Below are 23201 nucleotides of genomic sequence, written 5' to 3'. Positions count from 1 at the left end.
AAACAAAGCTACTTCAGGGGCGTGGCCAGATGGCTCAGTTAGAGCGCGAGCTCTGAACAACAGGGTTGCTGGTTTAATTCCCTCGTGGGATGGTGGGCTGTGCCCCCTGCAACTAAAGATTGAAAACAGCGACTGGACTTGGAGCTGAGCTGTGCCCTCCACAACTACATTGAAGGACAACTTGACTTGGAGCTGATGGGCCATGGAAAAACACACTGTCCCCCAATATTCCCCAATACAAGAAAAAGAATACTTCAGGGGCGCCTGGTTAGCTCAGTTGGTTAGCACACTATGCTCTTAACAACAAGGTTATTAAGTGGCCCCACATGGGCCACTGTGAGCTGCGCCCTCCACAACTAGATTGAAACAACTACTTGACTTGGAGCTAATGGGTGCTGATGGGTCCTGGAAAAATACACTTATATAGTTTAAAAACAAAACAACAAAGCAACTTAAGCACATGTGATGGTCAATCAAAGGAATGAAATTGTGATGGAGGGGAATAAACAAATTTGGATTTTTACCAGTGCCTTCAGAGAGCAACACCTAACTTGTTGACCCTGACATCCACCTTTTAAAAAGCTCTAGCTTAAAATCAAACTACCAAACTATTATAAAATGGTATTTTTCAGTTCTCTGTGAAGTTCAGGAGTACAGGTATCCTCAATCTTACCTTGCTTAAACAGAAAGTGCTTTCTTTTGAGGAGCAACCTCTCTTTAAAGAGACAGACAAGGACTGCGAACTTGCAGAAACTCACCTCTTGTTGGGGCGGGGGCGGGGGGGCGGGTGCGGTTGTGCTAAATAAAAGTCCTTATGGTATACGTACCCACTCATCCTTTAAGACATGGCACTTAAAGGAGCCTCAGTATAAGGGAGTTCATTCTACACTGACCACCACATTAATTCGTTTGTTTCACGTAAGAGCAACATCCTTAAATGTCCTTAATATTTTCCCTTCAGTCTACTTCTGCTTCAAAGGAGAACCACATTAAATTGGTCTTTATTTGGTACATTAGTTTTACATTAACTTTTTCATCCTACTGTGGGTGGGTACTTTAAATATTGACACTGTTAATCACATTTGAAAAAATCAAGGTGAGATTGGGAATGTGCAGACATATTTTATGCACCTCCTGAGAAACACTTCCTGATCTTTCATGGGATAATCTTTTTAAAACCTTTCAACAGTCAACAAGCTGACTTCCCAAAGAGCCATACCCACGATAAAAGATACCAGAAACCATTCATTCAAACATTTAATGGTCATCTGCCTTTTTTCTTTACATTTTTTTTAAACAAGTGTCACAGGCTGCCTGCATAGAATAACAATAATTATATAGTTAAAACAGATTTGTGAGGTCCCTTTTCAAATGGCAGTCAGATTTGAACTTAACTCTTTTTGTTATTCTGTACCTGCTGATGTGGGAAGGGGTATGATGAAGAACGAAAGTTCTAATTAGTCGTTTATTTAGGACCCATCTCATCTCCAGTTTCAGGGGTTACTTATAGCCAACTGCACTGTATAATACGAAAAGAAGAATCCCAACAGAATGCATGACCTTGCCATTCATTTTGCAAAGGGGAGGAAAAAAAATCTAAAATCTGTGAGACTCAATGCTATAACTGAAAGCAGTTAGTTTCTCAGTATATTTAAATAACTCAAAACTTGAAATTGCTCATGTACCTGTGCATGTATCTGGGTTAAAAAATGACTATTTCAAAGAAAGGGAAAGTACGGGAACCAACAAATAGGGGACAAAATAGAACAGCAAGGTTGTCAGCAGCTCATTATTGCCAAACACATTCCTCAACACATTTTATTCTCAAGCCAAATTAAGTGATTTCACCCTATTTCCATGTCAATCCCAAAGCCAATCTAAGAAGTTGGAAAATCTGGACCCTTGAATCCAGAAAATATATTATTGGCCCAATTATTTGGGAGCCTTAACTATAACTACATTAATATTCTGTTTTGTTGAACTTACCTAAATAAACCAGATTTGTATGTAACATTTCCCTCCCCCCCCAAAAAAAAATCCCCATCATTTTGGAAAGAGGCAAGAAATGTAAAGAGAAAAATGAGTTTTCATACCTCCTACTACTCCTTAAAACCACTTTTACTCAAGAGAATTGAAGGCTGACTTTTCTTTTTTTTTTTTTTTTTTTTTAACAAAAGGCTGACTTTTCTAACTCACTAATTGAACCATAGTTTCTCAAGTTTGGCATGAGCCTTGTAGATAAAAAAAAGAAAACTTCCTATAAAATCTATAAACATTTTAGCTTAGTTCCCTTTGGCATTGTTAAAATATTAAGTGCCAAGTAAAATGCACACCTCACGTCTCCTCCTCCTAATATTAGAAAAAGCCATACACTGTAGGAAGAGTTATTGGAAAGCAAATACCACATATGTGTTAATCAGTGTAGGTGACTGAAAGTTACAGAAATCCAGGTATAATCCCTTTATAAAAGGTTAATCCCTTTATAATTTTAAAATGTTGATTTATCTACAATGGACAGATTAATGTAAAATATTAAAAAGAGGGGAAAGGAGGAGTGGCCGGTTAGCTCAGTTGGTTACAGCATGGTGCTAATAACACCAAGGTTGACGGTGTTATTGGGCCACTATGAGCTGCACCCTCCTTTAAAAAAAAAAAAAAGAGGGGAAAGGAAATTACTGTTTACTGTGGGCCAATTACATGTTAAGTGTGTTGCTAAATGTTTTAAGACACTGTAAACAACCTAATTGTTCTAGATATCATTTCATTAGAGGTGTTTAACTATCAGTATTAATATCCATCTCTGAAAAAATATTCATCTCTGAATATTAAGTGTGAATATTAATACTTCATTTATCTGAGACACAAAAACAAAATCACATAAAATTAAACAGCCTGAGATTTAGCTGCAGCCCGCATGTTGGTCCATAGGGAAAACATGTGACGGGTGACTGATTAACTGTTCCTATTTGCTAAGTCATTAAGTTCATCCACTTGTTCTCTAGTGTTGAAAATATTTTGTGCAAACACCACTTCCCCTTTCCAAAGACCCAAAGTGTTGCTACTAGGCTGCTATCTAGAAATAAGCATACCAACACTTTGATCAACTCGGCTCCTTTTTATTCAGGAAGCGCACATTCTTTTTATACACTTCTTTTTTTACATTCCAGAAATAAGCGAAAATAGCCATTTTAAATATGTTATAAAGTTGGCTTTTGGAGCTTAATAAGCTTTTTGAGAGAGGTACCAGCCAACTGACCTTTTCATCAAAGCACCAATGTATCTTCAGTCTTTTACCAAGTTCTACCACAGCTGTGGCCACCGCCTTGGATGTGTTGTACATCCAAATCGCGTGAAAGCTGTAACGGAGAGTTGCTGTGAGTCTCTCTGCAAGGCACCAAGAACAAACAGTTCCAGCTTCCTATCTTCAGATTAAATCAAAGTTTCTGAAATTTTTCAAGTGCTCTCTCAAGTAGTGCTCTCTCAGCATGAAGACTAGAATTTGTTAAAACTGATATATCACAAGGTGACCACTTCCAATATTCTAAAAACCACATGATAGAAGTTATAAATAAATGGACACTAAAATTACTTTAAGAAAGTTTTGCATCATTTGGTTGGTAAGGACATTTACATGTACAGCACAATCTACTGTTAAACATTCTATAACTGGCTTCACACAAAGATGAAAATAGGTAATACAAAATGATCTGACACTAAGTCTGGAATTAAGACTAGTTTTTTGTAGTCAATATTAACTTTACATATTGTTGCAGAGTGCTGTGCGATGCCCTTTAAAATGGGAATTTCTTTTTCAGGGTGAAATTCCATTTGGATATGTGTTCTTGCTTTGTACAAACTACTAAAATCCGAGGGACACAGCAATATCAAAGACACAAACAGTAACTGCACAATATCATCTGATTAAACTAATACAAGTGGACAGAATTTTTCAGGTCCCAATATCTACTAAAGCACTATATGAAATGAACAAGGTGGAACATCTTAAGAATGAATATACTCTGCAACCAGAACATGTAGTATTTCTTTAATTAACAAATCTACCTCATTAGGCATTTACAAAATAAATTAGTAAGATCTCAATTTGCTTGAGGCATCACAAGCTCGTAATGCCCCACTTGGCCTTCCTGTTTGAGCTGATCTAGTAGGTCTTCCTTCCGTCTTTTTCTACCTACCACCAGGTACCTATCATGGCCTACCCCATGAGATTTACTCTTAAGCCCATACTTCTGGGCAATCTGATGTATTTGCTTCCGCTCGTCATTGGTCAGCTCTGTAGAGAAAGTCAAATCCGTGTGGCTCTCAGAACGGGCGTAGTTTCTGATGATCTGTTCGATGTCTCTCTTGGCAATTTTATTTACCCTCTCTACATCAAGACCAAGCCCTTCCCGCTTATGCTGCTCTTTGACAGAGATTGGCTCCCGAATGCCCTCGCCAGATTTACCTAAACCACCACCCGTCCAACCCATCTTTCTCAGCAGCTGATTTCCTATGTTATCTTCTTTGATTTGTTGTTTGTAAGCCTCCTCTGCCGAGCGACCCTGAATTTCATTTCTTGAAATCACATCTTCAATAGTTCCTTTCTTCAAGTTGTTAATGACAGTTGGCTGGGTCTTTTTGAGGGTTTTCACAGCTTCCCCAGCAGCTTCATATTTGACAGTTTTCTTCACCCCAACTGCTTCTGCAATTACTTCACTCTCTAGAATCACTTTGCATTTCCATCGGAGGCCTGTCATTCTTTCATAGACGTATTCAACTGTCATTCGGTTAAACTGAGCTGTGTCATTGAGCGTGCACACAGGATTTGAAGAATTTTCGTAAACTACAAGATCCTTTATATCTTTTTTTTTGCCAGATCCCCTGGGTGAAGAGCCTGTTTGGCATTGTGAACTTTTGACAGATGGGTAAGTGGGTTGTGTTTTTTGAAGGATTTTCAAAGCCTCATCAGCAGCTGCATGTTTACTTGTTTTTTTCGTTCCATAACCTTCAGCTAAGCAATGATCTTGCAAAAACACTCGACAACGCCATGTGCGATTTGGCATCATCTCATATTTGTATTCAACTGACATTTTGTTGTATGAGGCAGAATTGTTAAGGATACCAATTGCATCGTTTGCATTTTCTGTAAGCACGAAATTAGTCCAGTGTTTGGCAGAAGCATTAAAAATTGGCTGCCCAGAAGCATCTTTAGCCAGTACCACCAGCTCTTCTGGTGGTTTCAGAGCTGGAGGAAATTCATACGACGGCATGCCAATTTGACACACCACAAGGTCCTCTCCAACTGTGTGCTTGAATTTCCGTCGGACAACCCTAACTTCAATACGTTTCTGCAAGAGTTTTACAGCCAACTCAGTAGCTCGATCCCTGGACCCATTCTTGCTGCCAGCATAACCTGTAGTTAAGTAGATATTTTGGCATCTAACTTCACAAGCGTAACCATCAGTTAGAAGTTTTTTATTTTTGGGGATGTCAGCAGGAGGAATTTCTTTCAGAGGAGCATATATATACTCAGGATTTGTCTTACATGCCTGAATACAACGAGTTAACATGTATGTATAATTAATTTTATCAGATCCGGAAGTCATCTCTGGATTAGAAAGGTTGTTCCAGATAGTTGCTGTTAATTTTTCAATAAAATACTGCTTCTCGGCTACCACTGACTCAGGAAACGTCTGTGATGGTAGAGGCTCAGGAGCTGACTGAGAGTTTGCCTGCTGTGATATGCTGCTTGCCGCAGGGTTCCCACTGTCAAAATACATGTTGGCTGTTACAGGCTGGTCTTTTGTGAAAATAAATCCCGATGAATCACAATACTGAGAATTCCCATCTTGTATACTGAAAGAGTCTTGAGTATAATCTTGGTAGACATCTCTTGGCATGCTGGCAAAATGTGTTTGTTCATTTACCTCTTTTGTTTGAGGGGCATAAGGATCTTCCTGTCTTTCATCTTTTGAACTACTAGCTACAAAATGTACAGGCTCAAAACGAGGTCTCGCATGGGATTTGGAACCGGCTTGCTTTTTAGGAGGATTTTGACCTATAGAATGAGTGAAATTTACAATTCATTAAAAAGGGAATATTTCAAAAGAACCAAGCAGGAAAATAGTACCAACCATATTATTTGTAAACTGCATTGTTGGTACAAGATACTTCCCATCACAAAACTTCAGGCCATTTAGGTGAAGGAACTTAAATATCAATGTAAGATTCCAACATAAGGAGGAATGCTTCCTGTCCTTCCACATGTAAAGGAAGAGACGATAGAAAATACGCCGTTGAATCAAGTATGCCGGTTACCACCATGCATGAATGGTAGATGGCTTCTGCATCTAATAAGTTAAAGCACAGGTGAAGTATACCAAGTAAGAGGTTGTTCCAGTACAATCTCATATGACCTGTGCTGAAAAACTCCCTTCTTAAGGATCGGAAATGGAACAGACAGCTCTAATCCAATAGAGATGGTGACCAGAGGCATTTACAAAGTATTTCTCTTTTCTATCAGAGGTGAGTGACTCTGTGATGGTGCTTTACACAGTTGTGACTAAAAATCAAATAAAAATAATTATCAAAAGATCCCCAAAATTTTCAACTTCAAAATCTTAGTTCTGACCTATTCTGCACAAAAGGGGGTTTGCTATGTTTTATTTCTAGAATAACAGCTGGAAACTAATAATTTTGGGGGGATATCAAATTTAGAGCTATGGAAGAACTCTCTGTCGAGGTTATACCAGACACTAGAGCTTCCTCTCCACATTATTCAGTAGACAGCTGTCCATCTTGGACCCACCCAAGAGGATTTAGTTACTGAGATGCTCAAATGATCAGAGTATAAGTTTTTTCTATTTAGAGGGAGGTTCCATGGCATGGACTTCAAGAAGAGCATTATAATGTGACTTCAGTATTCTTAGTTTTCACTTCTATTTAACATCCTCAGAAACAAAACAAAACAAAACGGTACATAACTAAAAGCTAAAACTCTTTTACATTTGTGTAAGATCCAGTGTTACCAATGTTATTTAAATCATATACCACACTCATATCATTAAAAAAAAGCCACATTGTTTCTTCAAATCCCACCTTCCAGAAACAAGTATACTCACCATCACATGTTGACAGGTGACGTTTTTGACCTTTGGAAGGTTTGGAAAGCATCAGATCATATGAAGGCATCTCCCCAATATCAATACCTTCAGCCATTTGGAGAATTTTTTCCATCAAGCGTGGGCTGTACCTATTTAAATTAATATAATCTACAGTTAAAACAGGTAAGAATATAGTTTAAAAAAAAGCTTCTAAGTAAGCCAATCTTATAGTTGTTCCCATGGGATTTTATCAACAGAGTATCTTAGCTATAAAAACAAAGAATCTGCCCTAAAATACTTACCTATCAAATGAGCAATTATGTTACCATCATTACTAGACATACAAACATAAAATCAACGAAATTTAAGCAAAGACCTTATTTTTAAGTTTGAGCTGAAAGTATCCACGTAAACTCATGATTTATTTTCTTCTATCATGTATGTATATTATATGTAAATAATTGTATTGATATACTTATAAAAGTACTAAGAGGGCTGCTGGGTTCTTAATATCCAGATTGTTGTCTCTACCATTTCCCATGAAAAACAATCAATGTCTTTAGAGAAATGGCTGATTCCAAATTTGGGGCAATAAATGTATAAGACGAACCTATAAGATATTCTTGTGCCTCGAAACAAGGAAGCTGTCAAAGACTTCAGTAGTTGTGTCAAATGTATCAATAAGAACAATAACCACAGTAGACTGAGACACATCAAATATGTTAAAAATCCATTAGTTCATAATGATACTTATAAACTCATTATTAGTCACCTTTGGAAGATAGTAGGGAATCAAGTCATTATTCTAAAAATGGGTAATATAAAATGAAGAAAGCAAGTTATTTATCTGACATTTTCCTGTACAAATTATACCTCAGCGCAAATAAAGAGTTGACAAAGAAAATGTCTTTTACAGAAACAGCCCAGTTAATAAGGAAAGGAATGATAGAATATTACCATTTGGCAACCCATAATGCAATAATAAATGATCATAAATGGCTGCTAAGCCTGTTAGGTGAAAAGTTGATGGGGAAGAACCCAGAAATAGACCCATACAAACATGCTCAAATGATTGTTTACAAAGCTGGAAAAGCAATTCAACAGAGGAAGGACAGCCTCTTTGACAAGTGGTGCTGGAGCAAGTGGGCATCCGTAGGCAACAAACAAGCAACACTTCAAACTAAACCTCACACCTTATACAAAAATTAATTCAAAATGTATCATGGACCTAAATGCAAAATGTAAAACTATAATATTTTTTATTAAAAAAAAAAAAAACAGAGAAAATCTTCAGGATCTAGAGCTAGGAAAACAGTTTTTTGTTTTTTTTTTAAAGGAGGGTGCAGCTCACAGTGGCCCATGTGGGGATCCAACCGGCAACCTTGGTGTTATTAGCACCACACTTTAACCAACTGAGCTAACCGGCCACCTGGCAAACAGTTCTTAATACTCGACACCAAAAGCATGATCCATAAAAGAAAAAAGTCATTAAATGGACTTCATAAAAATAAAACTTTTGCTCTCAGATGAAGAGGATGAAAAGAAGCCACAAACAGGGAGGAATATTTGCAAACCACACACTTGACAAAAAACTACTATCTAGTATAAAGGCCTCTCAAAAGCAACAGTAAAAAAATATATACATTACAAAAACAAACAAAAGACATGAATAGAACATTTCACCAAACAGGAATTACAGATTGCAAATCAGCACATGAAAAGATACTCTGTCAATCTAGCTAAAACCAGAGAAATACAACTTAAAGCCACAATGAGATATTACACTACCTACCTACCACAACAGCTAAAGTAAAAAAATAGTGACAGCACCAAATGATGGGAAGAATGCAGAGAAACTGGACCATTAATACATTGGTGGTGGGAATGTAAAATAGTACAGCCACTTTGAAAAACAACTTGGGAGTTGGAGGGAGGTTCACACAGTGTGAGGGATATAAATGATAAACGTCTAAGTATTACTTTGTCTTGTGCACCTGAAGCTAATAAAAAAAAGAGAAAAAAATTAAACATGCAATTACCATACAATCTACCAATTGCACTTTTGGGCATTTAGCTCAGAGAAATGAAAAGTTATGTTCATGCAAAAATCTGTATACAAATGTTCATAGCAGCTTTATTTGTAATAGTCAAACACTGCAATCAAGGGATTTCCGGTCAAGAAGGCACAGTAGGTAAATGCTGTGCTTATATCCTCTCATGACCACATCAAAACTACAGAACGACCATCATTGAGAATCACCTGAAATCTAGCTGGACAGAAATCCTGTAACTAAGGATAGAAAAAAGAAGCCATATTGAGACTGGTAGTTGGGGTGGAGATGCAGAATGGGCTGGTCCCACACGCACATGTGGCAGTTAAAAATCGGGAGGGATATCTTGGCCGTGGAGGTTCCCTCTAAGGAGCAATGGGTCTCAGCCCCACATCAATCAGGCACCCCAGCCCAGGTTCAAGTGCCGGGGAGAAAAGTCCCCTTAACTTCTGGCTGTGAAAACCAGTAAAGATTGTGGCTAAGTAAGATGGAGGGCTGCTGGAGCCCCAGACATTCCTCTTAAAGGGCCTGTGCATGGATTTACTCACTGACAGACTCACTCTCTCTGACCTCCAGCACTGGGAAGCAGCTTGAATGGTGCTAGGGACAACTGAATTGCATGGCTTCAGGCGAGGGCTGGAGGGACAGCTTTCTCCCAGACAGAAGTGCTGGCAGAAGCCACTGTTTCTTTGTTGAGCCCTCACTCCTCCTAGCATGTAATCATTGCTGAGTCTCTGTCAGTCTGGCTAACACTATTCACCTTGCCCTGGTGATTCCAAGACCCTGCCCCACCCACACTTGTGGGCCAACCCAAGCCGCTTACAGTGGTTTTTCTATCCAGTCTGTCTTGGCTCATTCTGCAGGCTTTCCTAAAATCTGTCCAATGTTCAAAAACCCCAAACAAGAAGCATCAGGCCTCAGAGTGCCCCATACCTCTTGCTAAGCAGCCACAAGCCCGGCCCTAGCAGCAGCTGGCCTCAGTTTGGAGCTTAGCCTCTACCAGGCACCTCCAAGCTCAGCGTGGCCTGTGGCAGGTCCCCTTCCAAGAGGCCCCCAAGCTGGCACATCCAGCAGCTGGCATGGCATTAGACAAGCTGAAGCACCATGAGGTCACCTTCACAGATGACACACTCAAAGGGCAGACTGGGCAGACACCAGAGCTCGGCTAAAGGAAATCTTGTTCTGTAGGGTCAGCTCCTGCACAACGGCTCCTCCACTGTAGTCACAGACAGTCTTCACAACCAATGAGCCCAACGGTCAATCTGACATCCAAAACGGAACCAAGGCTCAACTACAACAGGAAGGCACACACAATCCACACAAGGGACACACCTGCAGTACCTGGCTCAGGTGACCAGAGACTATACAAGACACCTACTACATAAGGCCACTCTACTAAGACCGGGAGACATAGCAGCTCTACCTAATGCATAGAAACAAACACAGGAAAGTGGCCAAAATGGGGAAATTGAGAAACATGTCCCAAATGAATGAACAGAATAAAGCTTCAAAAAAAGAACTAAACAAAATGGAGATAAGCAATCTACCAGATGCAAAGTTCAAAATACTGGTTATGAGGATGCTCAATGATCTCTGGGAGAACTTCAACAAAGAGACAGGAAACATAAAAAAAGAGAACCAGTCAAAAATGAAGAATACAATAACTGAAATGAAGAACATATTAGAGGGGATCAACACTAGATTAGATGAAGCAGAGGACTGAATCAGCAATTTGGAAGATAAGGTATCAGAAAAAAACCAATCAGAACAGCAAAAATAAATAAATAAATAAATAAATAAATAAATAAATAAATAAATAAATAATGCAGCTAGTTTAAGGGGCCTTTGGGACAACATCAGGTATACCAAATTCATATCATAGGGGTACCAGAAGAAGAAGAGAGCGAGGAATTGAAAACCTATTTGAAGAATGACTGAAAACTTCCTTAACCCAGAGAAGAAACTAGACATACAAGCCCAGGAAGCGCAGAGTTCCAAGCAAGATGAACCCAAAGAGGCCCACACCAAGATACATCATAATTAAAATGCCAAAGGTTAAAGACAAAGAATCTTAAAAGCAGCAAGAGAAAGACAGTTACTGACAAGGGAGCTCCTATAAGACTGTCAGCTGATTCAGAAACTTTGCAGGCCAGAAGAGATTGGCATGAAATATTCAAAGTGATGAAAAGGAAGGACCTACAACAGAGATTACTCTACCTACCCAGCAAAGCTATCATTTAAAATTGAAGAAACAACTTCCCAGACACAAAAAAGCTAAAGGAGTTCATCAACACCAAACCAGTATTACAAGAAATGTTAGAGACTTCTTTCAGAAGAAAAACCCCCCAAAAAATATGAATAATAAAATGGCAGTAACTACATATCTATCAACAATTACTTTCAATGTAAATCGAATAAATGCTGCAATCAAAAGACACAGGGTAGTTGAATGGATAAGAAAACAAGACCCTTACACACGCTGCCTGTAAGAGACTCACTTCAGATCGAAAGACACACAGACTGAAAGTAAAGAGATGGAAAACGATATTTCATGAAAATGTCAATCAAAAAATAAAAAGCTGGGGTAGCAATATTTATACCAGACAAAACAGACATTAAAACAACGACTATAACAAGAGACAAAGAAGGACCCAGAAATCCCACTTCTGGGTGCTTATCAAAAGAAACTCAAAACAACTACTTCAAAGGGACATGTGCATCCATATGTTCATTGCAGCATTATTTACAATGGCCAAGATATGAAGGCAGCCTGGGTGTCCGTTGATGGTGAATGGATAAAGAAGCGGTCGTACATATGTATAATACAATAGTACTGAGCCATAAAAAGGAACGAAATCTTGCCATCTGCAACAACATGGATGGACCTAGAGGGTACTGTGCTGAGTGAAGTAAGTCAGACAGAGTAAGAAAGATGCCGTACGATTTCACTTATATGTGGAATCTAAAGTACAAAATAAATGAACCAACCAAACAGAAACAGACTCATAGAGACAGAACATTTTGATTGTTGCCAGATGGGAGAGGGTTTGGACGGAAGGGTATAAAAGGTGAAGAAATTAAGAAGTACAAATTGGTAATTACAAAATAGTCATGGAAATGTAAAGTATAGCATAAGGAATATAGTCAATAATATTGCAAAGGCTATATGTCAGATGGATACTAGATTTCGTAAGTTATACAAATGTCTAATCACTATGTTTTATACCTGAAACTAATATATTGTATGTCAACTGTAACAGAAAAATCTAAAATAAAAAAACAATGATCCCTTTCATTAGATTTCAGCATAAATCAAACAATATTCTATACTTTTTGTGTTGATATAGACAAAAGAAAGAAAATACTTCTTTTAATAATAGGTTTGGGAAAGGGAAATAGGTGGATGGTTGAGACAAGGATGTAATAGGGAATTGGTATTTTTTTTTAATTCATAAAATCAAATAGGAATAATGGCTCCCTAAAATGGTTAAGTTTCTTTCGTTGATGATTTTAGATTTTTTTTTTAATGAACTTTACTTTTGGGGCCGGCCCGGTGGCTCAGGAGGTTAGAGCTCCATGCTCCTAATTTCGAAGGCTGCTGGTTCAATTCCCACATGGGCCAGTGGGCTCTCAACCACAAGGTTGCCAGTTCAACTCCTCAAGTCCCGCAAGGGATGGTGGGCTCCGCGCCCTGCAACTAAGATTGAACATGGCACCTTGAGCTGAGCTGCCGCTGAGCTCCCAGATGGCTCAGTTGGTTGGAGCGCGTCCTCTCATCCACAAGGTTGCCAGTTCCACTCCCGCAAGGGATGGTGGGCTGTGCCCCCTGCAACTAGAAAACGGCAACTGGACCTGGAGCTGAGCTGCACCCTCCACAACTAAGACTGAAAGGACAACAACTTGACTTGGAAAAAAGGCCTGAAAGTACACACTGTTCCCCAATAAATTCCTGTTCCCCTTCCCCAATAAAAAAAAAAACGAACCTTACTTTTTAGACCAGTTTCACATTCACAGCAAAATTGAATGGAAAATACAGAGACCCATAACAAGACACATAATTAAAATGTCAAATGTTAAAAGCTGCAAGATAAAAACAACTTGTTATGTACAGGGGAACCCCATCAGCAGATTTTTCAGCAGACACTTTGCAGGCCAAAAGAAAATGGCATGATATAGTCAAAGTGCTGAAAGAAAAAAAAAATTTTGGAAGCAATGGATATGTTTATTACCTTGATTGTGGCGATGGTATCACAGGTATATGCATATGTCCAAACTCATCAAATTGTATAAATATGTGCAGTATTGTGTGTATCAATTATACTTCAATAAAGTTTTCTTAAAGAAAAAAAAAACAAAACCCTGCAATCAGCTCAAATGTCCTTCAACAGGTGAGTGGTTAAACTCTAGTATAAACACACCATGGAACACTACTCAGCAATGAAAAGGAATAAACTATTGACACATGCAATATTGTGTATGAGTGAGAGGGAAATGGCTATGGTTAAAAAACGTGAGGGATCCTTATGATATTGGAACTGTTCAATCTTGACTGTGGTAGTGGATACACAAACCTATACATGTAATAAAATTTTATAGAATATACATACACGAGTACTTTTAAAACTGGGGAAATCTGAGTAAAATCAGTGGATTATAACAATGTCATTATCCTGGTTATGATATTATACAATAATTTTGCAAAATGTTACCAAAATTTTGAAAACTGGATAAAGAGTACAAGGCATGTCTTTGTACAGTGCTTCCCTGAAAATAAGATCTACCCTGAAAATAAGCCCGTTAAGATTGTCAGCCAGTCAGACGCATTTACTACGTTATGACGATGTTCCAGAAGATGACGACATATATTTGAATAACTACATTTATTTGAATAAATGTAGATTGTTGTACATGAAAAAATAAGACATCCCCTGAAAATATGCCCTAATGCATCTTTTGGAGCAAAAATTAATATAAGACCTGGTCTTATTTTCAGGGAAACACGGTATAATTTCAAACAACTGCATGTGAATCTACAATTATCTCAATATAAATTTCAATTAAAAAAAGTTGACAGGGAACTTTATAATCTTCATAACACTAAAAATCAAACAAGCAGACATATGCCTCCTGATGTGATATGACAGGACATACAAAGAACGATCTATAAAGTGTTTTTGCCCAGGAAATAATTGAACTTTTTTTTTAATTAAAATTTATTGGGGGTGACAATAGTCAGTAAAGTTACATAGGTTTCAGGTATACAATTCTGTAATATATCATCTATATATCTCATTGTGTGTTCACCACCCAGAGTCAGTTCTCCTTCCATCACCATATATTTGACCCCCTTTACCTTCATCTACCACCCCCCACCCCACTTACCCTCTGGTGACCACTAAACTGTTGTCTGTGTCTATGAGCTTTTGTTTCTTTATTTGTTTGTCTTCTTCCTTTGTTGCTTTCAGGCTTTTTTTGTTTGTTTGTTTGTTTGTTTTCCAGGGAGCAATCTTCCATCAAGTATTGATTTTTTTTTAAATAATTGAACTTGAACCTAATCAAGCCCTTAACTCCCAGAAACATATTAAATACCACCACAAGAATATAACCAGCCAAATCCAGAATAAAGGAAACACTATGTGAAAACCCAATTTCTTCATTGATTATGAGGTGTGATCAAACAATACGGTGAATATTTAAATTTTTAAAAAAATTGCAGTAAAAGACACATTGCCATTAATCCCCTTCAAAATACCCCCCCTTACTTTGAACATACTTATCCCATCGTCCTTGCCACTTTCAAAGCAGTTCTGGAAGTCCTCTGTCATATCTTTAGTTATGCTGTCCTGGCTACCTCAATGTCCCGAATCAATTCAAAATATTTACCTTTCATGGTCATTTTGACTTTGGGGAAGAGCCTGAAGTTGTACAGTGCCAGATCTGGTGAATAAGGCAGATGAGGACACACCGTAATATTTTTATTTGACAGAAATTACCATATACCAGAAGCATTGTATGGTGACACGGCGCATTGTCATGATGGAGGATGATTTACAGCACACTTTAAAACACACCGTCTCTCAACCGTAGCTCACACCTGACTGACTGCACCGAACAAGTTGAAACTTGTCACACACCGTTAATAAAGGTTGACACGCCGTTTCCAGTATTGAAGATCCCTGCCTTTCCGTTGGATGGCATTCGGCAGCAGCATTCACCATATTCTGTGATCACAAGACAAAGCCTCCATGTCAAACGTATCACTTCTGGTACAGCAATTTCTGTTAAATGAAAACATTATTGTGTGTCCTCATCTACCTGGCACCATGTGACTTCTGGCTCTTCCCAAAGTCAAAATGACCAAGAAAGGTAAACATTTTGAATTGATTCAGGACATTGAAGTAGCCAGGACAGCGCGACTAAAGACACTCACAAAAGAAGACTTCCAGAACTGCTTCAGAAAGTGGCGAGAACGATGGGATAAGTGTGTTTGAAGCAAGCTGGAATACTTTGAGGGGGATTAATGGTAATGTGTCTTTTACTCTAACATATTTTTTTAAATGCAAACATCCACAGTATTTTTCGGTCACACCTCACAAGTAACACCTCATGTGTAGACCTTGTTTGGATCATGAGTCAAACACTCCAACCACAAAAAGACATTTTGAGGCAAATGGAGAAAGCTGAACATGGACTAGGCATTAGATGATTTTAACAAATTATTTTTAATCTTAAGGGTGAATAGAGGTATTATGACTCTTCTGATCCGGTAGATACATACTGAAGTATTCGCAGGGGAAATCATGTCAAGGTTTTCTTTAATATACTCCAGACTACCTTCCACAAAAAAAACCCCCCCAAAACTGGCAGCAAAAATAGATGTTGCTGGATGGCACGACAAACTGTAGATAATAGTGAAGTTGAGTGATGGGTACGTGGGCTTTTCATTAAACTCTTCTACTTACGTATGTGCTTGATTTTTCCATAATAAAAAGCTTTAAAACACAGTTTTTAAAAAGGGCTCCTTAAAAAGTAGATTGGCTGCTTGACAAAATATCATTTTATTGCAGAGAAACAAAAACATGAGCTCAAGTGAAGTTTTTGTTATCATGGGGATCTACTCACCCTTCCTATCTTCAGAGCCTTTCCCAGCCTACGACCCAAAAAGAGACTCCTTATGGCATTTAGGAAGAAAGTTATGAAAAACGAGTAACTATCACACCTTTACATGAATAGATTCTGAACTTGAAAAGGAAACATTTTCCATTTTCAGCACAATAGGTTCCACACCCATCAGGTGTCTTTCCTTGCAAAGCAGAGAAGACATGGTGGCCTTCATTTCATAGGTTACCAGAAACTAGTCCAGTTATAACCTGCACTTCAAACTGATACTGCTACTGCTGCTGCTAACACCAGTATTAAATGCCAGTTAATTTTATTTTCATTTTCTCTTATCCAAATATCAGAAAGCATAGCCTAAAACGTTACACGTTCTATATATATATATCATTTCCATGCAGATCTGGGAGTCCAATTTCCAAGGTATGAGATGAAAACAAGAGATTATGAAAATGAGATGGAAGTCTACAACTCATAAACTGGTAATGCTACTTTTGTTACCAAAACTGGTACTATAACCAAGCCACTCACCTTGCAATGTAGTCAAAGTTCTCCAGAACTTTAATTACAGCCTGATTCCATATAGGGAATAAAACTAAATGGCATGTATGTCATAATCCATTGTTCACGAATGATGCATTTGGGGCTCACTCCATTCACACTTACTTTTCTCTCAGGTTTCTTCCAGCATTAGTAATGATTATACGTACTTACTGTTCCCTATCCATTACATCTGCCACAAAATTCAGCATCACCCATAGGCTACAAAAATAAACCTTAGCATAGGTTGCCAGCACAGTTAGCTTGTCAGTCCTTTATTAGAAAGTTGGAATACTGAAGAAGCCCAACCAGCTCAAACAATAATGGAAAAGACCATATAGTGCCTAACCTTTAGCTATTCTAAAAACAATGCAAATATCAGTCTAAAGACTTTGACAACCAGGATTTCGTTCCCATTTCTAAAATTCTCCCGAGAGTAGTTATCCAGGGATAAAGTGGTTCCACAAATTTGAAATGAGCCAAGACAGTAAAGCTTTCATTACTCAGTTTTCCAGAGTGTATTTTTTATAGCGGATTTAAATATAACACCTTTACTCCAGAAGTTTCAGAGAATCCACCAAGAAAAGCACCTACAAACCCAACCATGGATAACTTCACTAACATTTTGGGGTTTACGTTTTATTCCTTTTTCTAAGTTTTCCATACTACTGCCTCCCCCTCAATCACTATCAGATCTGGTGGGATTTTTTTTGCTCTGAATTTACTATATCATAAGCTTTTTCCCCCATGTCACTACCATATGAGATTTAATGGCTATATACTATTCTATCTTTGGAGGGACCATGATGTAAAGTATCATTAAAGCAAGTCTAACATAGTAATTTTAAGATGCATGCATATTATATATTTGAGTCTGTTAGTTTACCAATTTAGTTGTAAATGCTTAAAAAAAAAAAAAACTCCTGCAGATCTTTAGGGTTTTCAAAGGCAGCTTATTATGAACCAAACTTTTGGAGATCAGGATGCTATGCAAGTGTCCCACGACGCCTAGCACATAAAAAGATGATTTCTAATAGACAAAGACATCTGACTTCATGAATATTACATTCTTGAACAAAGACAGGTACACATAGGTACATACTTATAATACACAATGGCACCTACATTTAATGAATATTTAGTAATAGATGCTTTCAAAAAAATTTAAATAGAAGATTTTTGCAAACAGTGCCTCCGATAAGGGTCTAATATCCAAAATATACAAGGAACTCATGAAACTCAACAACAAAAAAACAAACAACCCAATTGAAAAATGGACAGAGGCCCTGAAGAGACATTTCTCTAAAGAGGACATATGAATGGCAAGTAGACATATGAAAAAATGCTCAACATCGCTAATCATCAGAGAAATGCAAATAAAAACCACAATGAGATATCACCTCACCCCAGTCAGAATGGCTATCATCAACAAGACAAATAGCAACAAGTGTTGGAGAGGCTGTGGAGAAAAAGGAACCCTCATACACTGTTGGTGGGAATGCAGACTGGTGCAGCCGTTATGGAAGGCAGTGTGGCGGTTCCTCAAAAAATTACGAATAGAATTACCATATGACCCAGCAATCCCTCTCCCGGGTATCTACCCAAAGAATCTGAAATCATTTATACATAAAGACACGTGTGCTCCAATGTTCATTGCAGCTTTGTTTACGGTGGCCAAGACATGGAAACAACCAAAATGTCCTTCAATAGATGAATGGATAAAGAAGTTGTGGTATATATACACAATGGAATACTATTCAGCGTTAAGGAAAGATGATATAGGAACATTTGTGACAACATGGATGGATCTTGAGAATATAATGCTAAGCGAAATAAGTCAGACAGAAAAAGCAGAGAACCCTATGATTTCACTGATATGTGGTATATAAACCAAAAATAAGACAAACAAATGAGAAACAAAAACTCATAGACACAGACAATAGTTTAGTGGTTACCAGAGGGTAAGGGGGTGGGGGGTGGGAGATGAGGGTAAGGGGGATCAAATATATGGTGATGGAAGGAGAACTGACTCTGGGTGGTGAACACACAATGGGATTTATTGATGATGTAATACGGAATTGTACACCTGAAATTATGTAATTTCATTAACAATTGTCACCCCAATAAATAAATTTTTTAAAAAAATTAAATATATTAAACTGGGTCTACTAGGTTCAAATAAAAAAGCTAAGGTTTGAAAACTCAGCAAAGATTAGGATTTCCAAGTATAAAATTATTTATTCAAAATTATTCATAAGACTCCCAACATCACATGTGAATTTAACACACAACCAGATTACTGATAAATCTTTTGAAAGCTCTCACTCACACTTCATTGTGACTGATGCCTCTACTTCCTATGTGAAAAGTTAGTTTCACATCATGAGCTCACTGGCATCTGCCTTCCAAGCACTAATATCACATCAACAAGGAAGAGACAAATAAGGTGGCAAAGCCCTGGATGCTTGAGCTTTTTACCACCGACTACCATTGGCCTGGTTTGTGTTTTTTAATGCCCTACTTACGTACAAGGCTGCTGTTCTTGGAATGGAATCCTGAGATATAACAATAATGCGTTTTGTGTCAGTTACTTGCTTTTACTTCTGGTCCATCCTTCCCAAATATAGCAGCTGTATCTCAGTGGAAAGAGCATCAGAAGGCCTGGGTCCTAACCCTCACTGGGGGACCTTGGAAAAGTCACTTAACTTCTTGGCCTCCATTGATTTCACTGTAAAAATGAGACACCACCTAATTCTCAAGGTTGTTGTATTAAGTGAAATACATAAATATTTTAAATATTTTATACATTATAAAGCTATATCCATCCATTCACTCCACACACATTTATTGAGCAACTATTATGCCGAAGGCACTCTTCTAGGCACTGAGAATAAAGGTGTGAACAAGAAAGCAAAAACCTTTTGCCCAAAGGAGCATACATTCTTGTGGGAAGGTAAGATTTATTATTATTACAAAGGATGATTAGTCTCCTCCCATGTGGTCTTTTTAAATTTTTTTTATTCAAATTCCTCATGGCCTTCTGTAATATTAAGGATATCTATGATAAAGGTACCTTTTCTACTGCAAGAACAATTGTTAAATGAAGGTTACTTAGATTTATCTGACTTGATTAATAACTGAGACTTCCCCAATTGTAACCAGTTCCTCCAGTGAAATAATCAGTATCTTTGGAGGCAGAAGTTACACTAACCTAGAGAAGATAGAAAAAAACAATTTTTTGTGATGAGAGCAAAAAAGTATCACACTAGATGCTATGCTCAACAATTAAGGGTAGGAACAGACAATCGTATTTTTCTGTTATCTGTTAGTCATTCCTGAAACTGAATTGGCTGAATTTGATCTGATCATTTTCCAGAATTTCTCAGCATTCCTAATAAAATATTCACCGTGAGGAAGGAGGATCAAAAAAAGAAGCCTCTGAGTCTATCACAGGAATGATTAGTATAAGACCAATTTGGGGGTTCTGAAGGACAGAAGTTCAAGTAGTCTGTTAAAAAAAATGCGTTGGAACCATACTGCAGTCTCCATAGACTCCAAAGAGCTTTCAAAGAGGCCTGGTTCAAATGCGCACCAGGTTCCAGAAAAAGGGGGACGGATACAGACACACACACACACACACACACACCCCTAAAACTGAGGCCAAATGTTAATCCTTTTCATCACATTTAAATTGAAAAGAGGGCAATCCATTTCTATAGCAGATATATCCATTTCTTTGTTTGCGTACAGACATAATATGCGCAAATCTACAAGCAAGGCTGAGAGACCTCATACAAACCGCCTCCCCAGGAGGAGACAGTAAAATTCAGCTGGAGGGCTGCTGTTGTTTTATTTAATGGGGATGTAAAGAGAGCGAGGTCAAGAGACCAGGATTAGAACCACAGCCACTATCACCCTCCCGCCGGCCCCGCTGACCCTAGAAACCCGGACTGTAGAATATTCTCTGCAGATGCTTCATCCTTGGAAGTTCCTACGCAGGTCCGAGGTTCTGCTATCCGTCATTTCCCACGCTCTCCAGAACCATCACCACAATGACCACCTCCTCTTAGCAGCCGCCTTCCAAGCACAGCTTTATCTCCTTCCCTTATCCTGGAGGGGCCACTCCCTCGATCCCCGCACCCTTCTAGCTGTTCAGCCCCCTGCCACCTCACTCGGCCAACGCTCTCCCCAGACCAGCAGTGTCCTGCATCTCCAAATCTCCAGCCTCTAAGCCCTCACTCATAACCTGCCCGCGTCCCTACCCCGATCCCCATCACCTATCCCCTAGCTGCGTGCCTTAACCCAACCAGCACACCTTCCTCACCTGCAGCCCAGGAAAACGTGGTTGGTCCAAGCGGCGGAGAGCGCGAGGAGCTGGTCGAGGGCAGCCCCGGGATAGCTGTGCAGGTGGCGACAGATGAAACTGCGTCGCAGAGCCCACTGCCAGTCACTTTCGTGGCTATAGCGCCACTGCTCCAGCACTGGCTCGGGCGGGGGCGGCGGGAGGGGCGGCAGCGGCGGCGGCGGGAGGGGGGGCAGCGGCGGAGGCGACAGGAAGTCGCCCCCCAACAGCAGACGTCCGCCAGCCATCTTCTCCACCCCCAAGCAGGGCCCCCAGGGATGAAGCCGACTACCGACCAGGAGCGAGCGGGAACAGGGGTCGGTGGGAGGGGCGCTCTGTGGCGCGAAGACCAATTCTCAGGTGACTGGGGTGTGTGCGTAGGGGGCGACCGTTAAAGAGGAAAAGGCGCTCACGTCCTGACTCCAGGGCGCAAGCCCGCTGCACTCCTCCAACTCGTGGAGGAGCAAGAGGGTACCCGCCGCAGTCACACGCGCGACGGGGACGCCGAGCCAGGCCCCGCGCTCCGCACTTTCAGCCACCCGCAGACACACGCACTGCGCGGGAAGGAGGGGAAAAAAACACACGAGCACTCTCTGCTCCCCCTCCTCTGGGATCCAGCCTACCTACCCTCGTGCTGCCCCGAGGTTGTGAGGCCAGTTCGCATGCGCTGCGGCAGTTCCCCGCCCCCCAACTTCGAAATCCCGTCGCCGAATATCGCGCGATGTACATTTTTCCCCTCCTGTGGAGTCTACCGGCCTTTGGCGTACTACCGTACATTGACAAGCGGAAGGCGGGGACTCCGGGAAAGGAATTTTGGAAGGTTCTCACAGGTTCTGAAACATGGTTCCGTTAAGTCCCTGGAAGGCGTCGTCAGGGGATTGTTGGCAGCAACGGCTCGCGTGACGCTTTGTAGGGGTTTCTGAGCGGTGCGACAGTGGGACTCTGTCCTTTGGGAGGGACTTAAATTTGGAATGGATTTTACACTTTTTTTTAATGTCAGTCCTCCGAAACTCCTTTTCTTCAGAGGACAGCTTGAAAAGCGTTGTTCATCATTAGCTTTGTGTTTTATTATGAAAACAGGAAAAATGAAATACTTGCAAAGAAAAGCATCCACAGCTCCACTACTCAACCACTTTTATCGTACATACTCCATTCCAATTGCAGACAAATAGAAACATCATGCTTCCACAGTTCAGATCGTGATTGCAAGTAATTTTATATTTCCCGTATCGATTTAAAACGTGCAAAATAGTACAAAGGGGGCCCAATAAAAAGGCTTAAAAGCTGCACAGCAGCATATGGCGAAATCACTGTAGCCAAACGTGTTTTTCTACCGCTGGATCTGTTCCTTCAATCCCTGTCTGCCGACCTGTATTATTCAAGTAGTTAGTCAATGAGTGTCAGCAAGAATTTAAACAGCGCCTACTTTGTGCTCAATATAGTAGAAAAACAAAGGAAAAACAAATTACGTTTTCTGTTGTCCTTCAACTGATTACAAGCTTGGTGGGGAGAAATAGTTCTGCATAAAATCAGCGTCCCATTGGCAACAGGACCATTCGATGAAAGTGTTTTTGCTAAGGGCTGTAGAGATTGTAGCAATGCTGACATCAGAATCTATGTCACCTCACTCTTCATCCACTGCTCCCCCAGCCATTTGCCATTGCATTGCCCTATTTTGTTTTCTTTAATTTTCTTCACAGCGTGTATCACCTTCTGAACTTTTCTCTAGTTTGACTACCCACCCCCCAGTCTCAGCTCCAGGAGAATGAGGAACTCATCTGTCTTGCTTTTAGCGCCTGCACCTGGCTACTGTGGGCACTCCAGAGATATTTGTTGAATTAAATGAATGACAGAATCAATGAAGGATTTTCCCATTGTTCCAACCTCATGAAATTCATTTTCTTGGAGCCTACATTTTAAGTTGATTTGTCATTTTACAGTTGGATTTATTTCAGCCTAAACTGCCAACCTTCATAAAAAAAACAGCATTGTCATCAATATACATTTTCCCCAGAAAAAGACTTGAGAAAATAAAAACTAGGTCCTCTCAGC

The 23201-nt window shown here is 39.6% G+C and overlaps 1 protein-coding gene across 4 annotated transcripts; it reads right to left on the bottom strand.

The window, feature by feature from the left end:
• Window positions 1–1401: 1401 nt before the first annotated feature.
• NKRF (NFKB repressing factor) lies at window positions 1402–21831 on the bottom strand. Of its 4 annotated transcripts, none has more exons than XM_081043983.1 (5): window positions 21132–21295; window positions 19333–19535; window positions 13381–13486; window positions 7119–7249; window positions 1402–6055 (listed from the first exon to the last, which is right to left on the bottom strand). In XM_081043983.1, the coding sequence occupies exons 3-5, from the start codon at window positions 13413–13415 to the stop codon at window positions 4098–4100; spliced, it is 2124 nt and encodes a 707-aa protein (XP_080900109.1). In that variant the 5' UTR covers window positions 13416–13486; window positions 19333–19535; window positions 21132–21295; the 3' UTR covers window positions 1402–4097. The 4 variants fall into 4 exon arrangements, with proteins under 4 accessions (XP_080900109.1, XP_080900108.1, XP_080900110.1 ...); XM_081043982.1 differs by having other exon boundaries at window positions 19337–19535; window positions 21132–21279; XM_081043984.1 differs by lacking the exon at window positions 19333–19535 and having other exon boundaries at window positions 21132–21224.
• Between the last annotated feature and the right edge of the window lie 1370 nt (window positions 21832–23201).

Source organism: Rhinolophus hipposideros, assembly GCF_964194185.1.
Source record: "Rhinolophus hipposideros genome assembly, chromosome: X".
NCBI lineage: Eukaryota > Metazoa > Chordata > Mammalia > Chiroptera > Rhinolophidae > Rhinolophus > Rhinolophus hipposideros.
Note: the sequence above shows the minus strand (reverse complement) of the source record. Positions and strands in the feature narration are given on the sequence as shown.

What these genes read in the sequence shown, in the direction of transcription:
- NKRF (XM_081043981.1), bottom strand. Translation starts at nt 21,397, where the DNA reads ATGGCTGGCGGACGTCTGCTGTTGGGGGGCGACTTCCTGTCGCCTCCG. An exon ending in CACGTTTTCCTGGGCTGCAG is followed by an intron (nt 7,250 to 21,131) that starts GTGAGGAAGGTG and finishes TAATTTAAATAG; the next exon opens with GTACAGCCCACGCTTGATGG. An exon ending in TCACCTGTCAACATGTGATG is followed by an intron (nt 6,056 to 7,118) that starts GTGAGTATACTT and finishes CTCATTCTATAG; the next exon opens with GTCAAAATCCTCCTAAAAAG.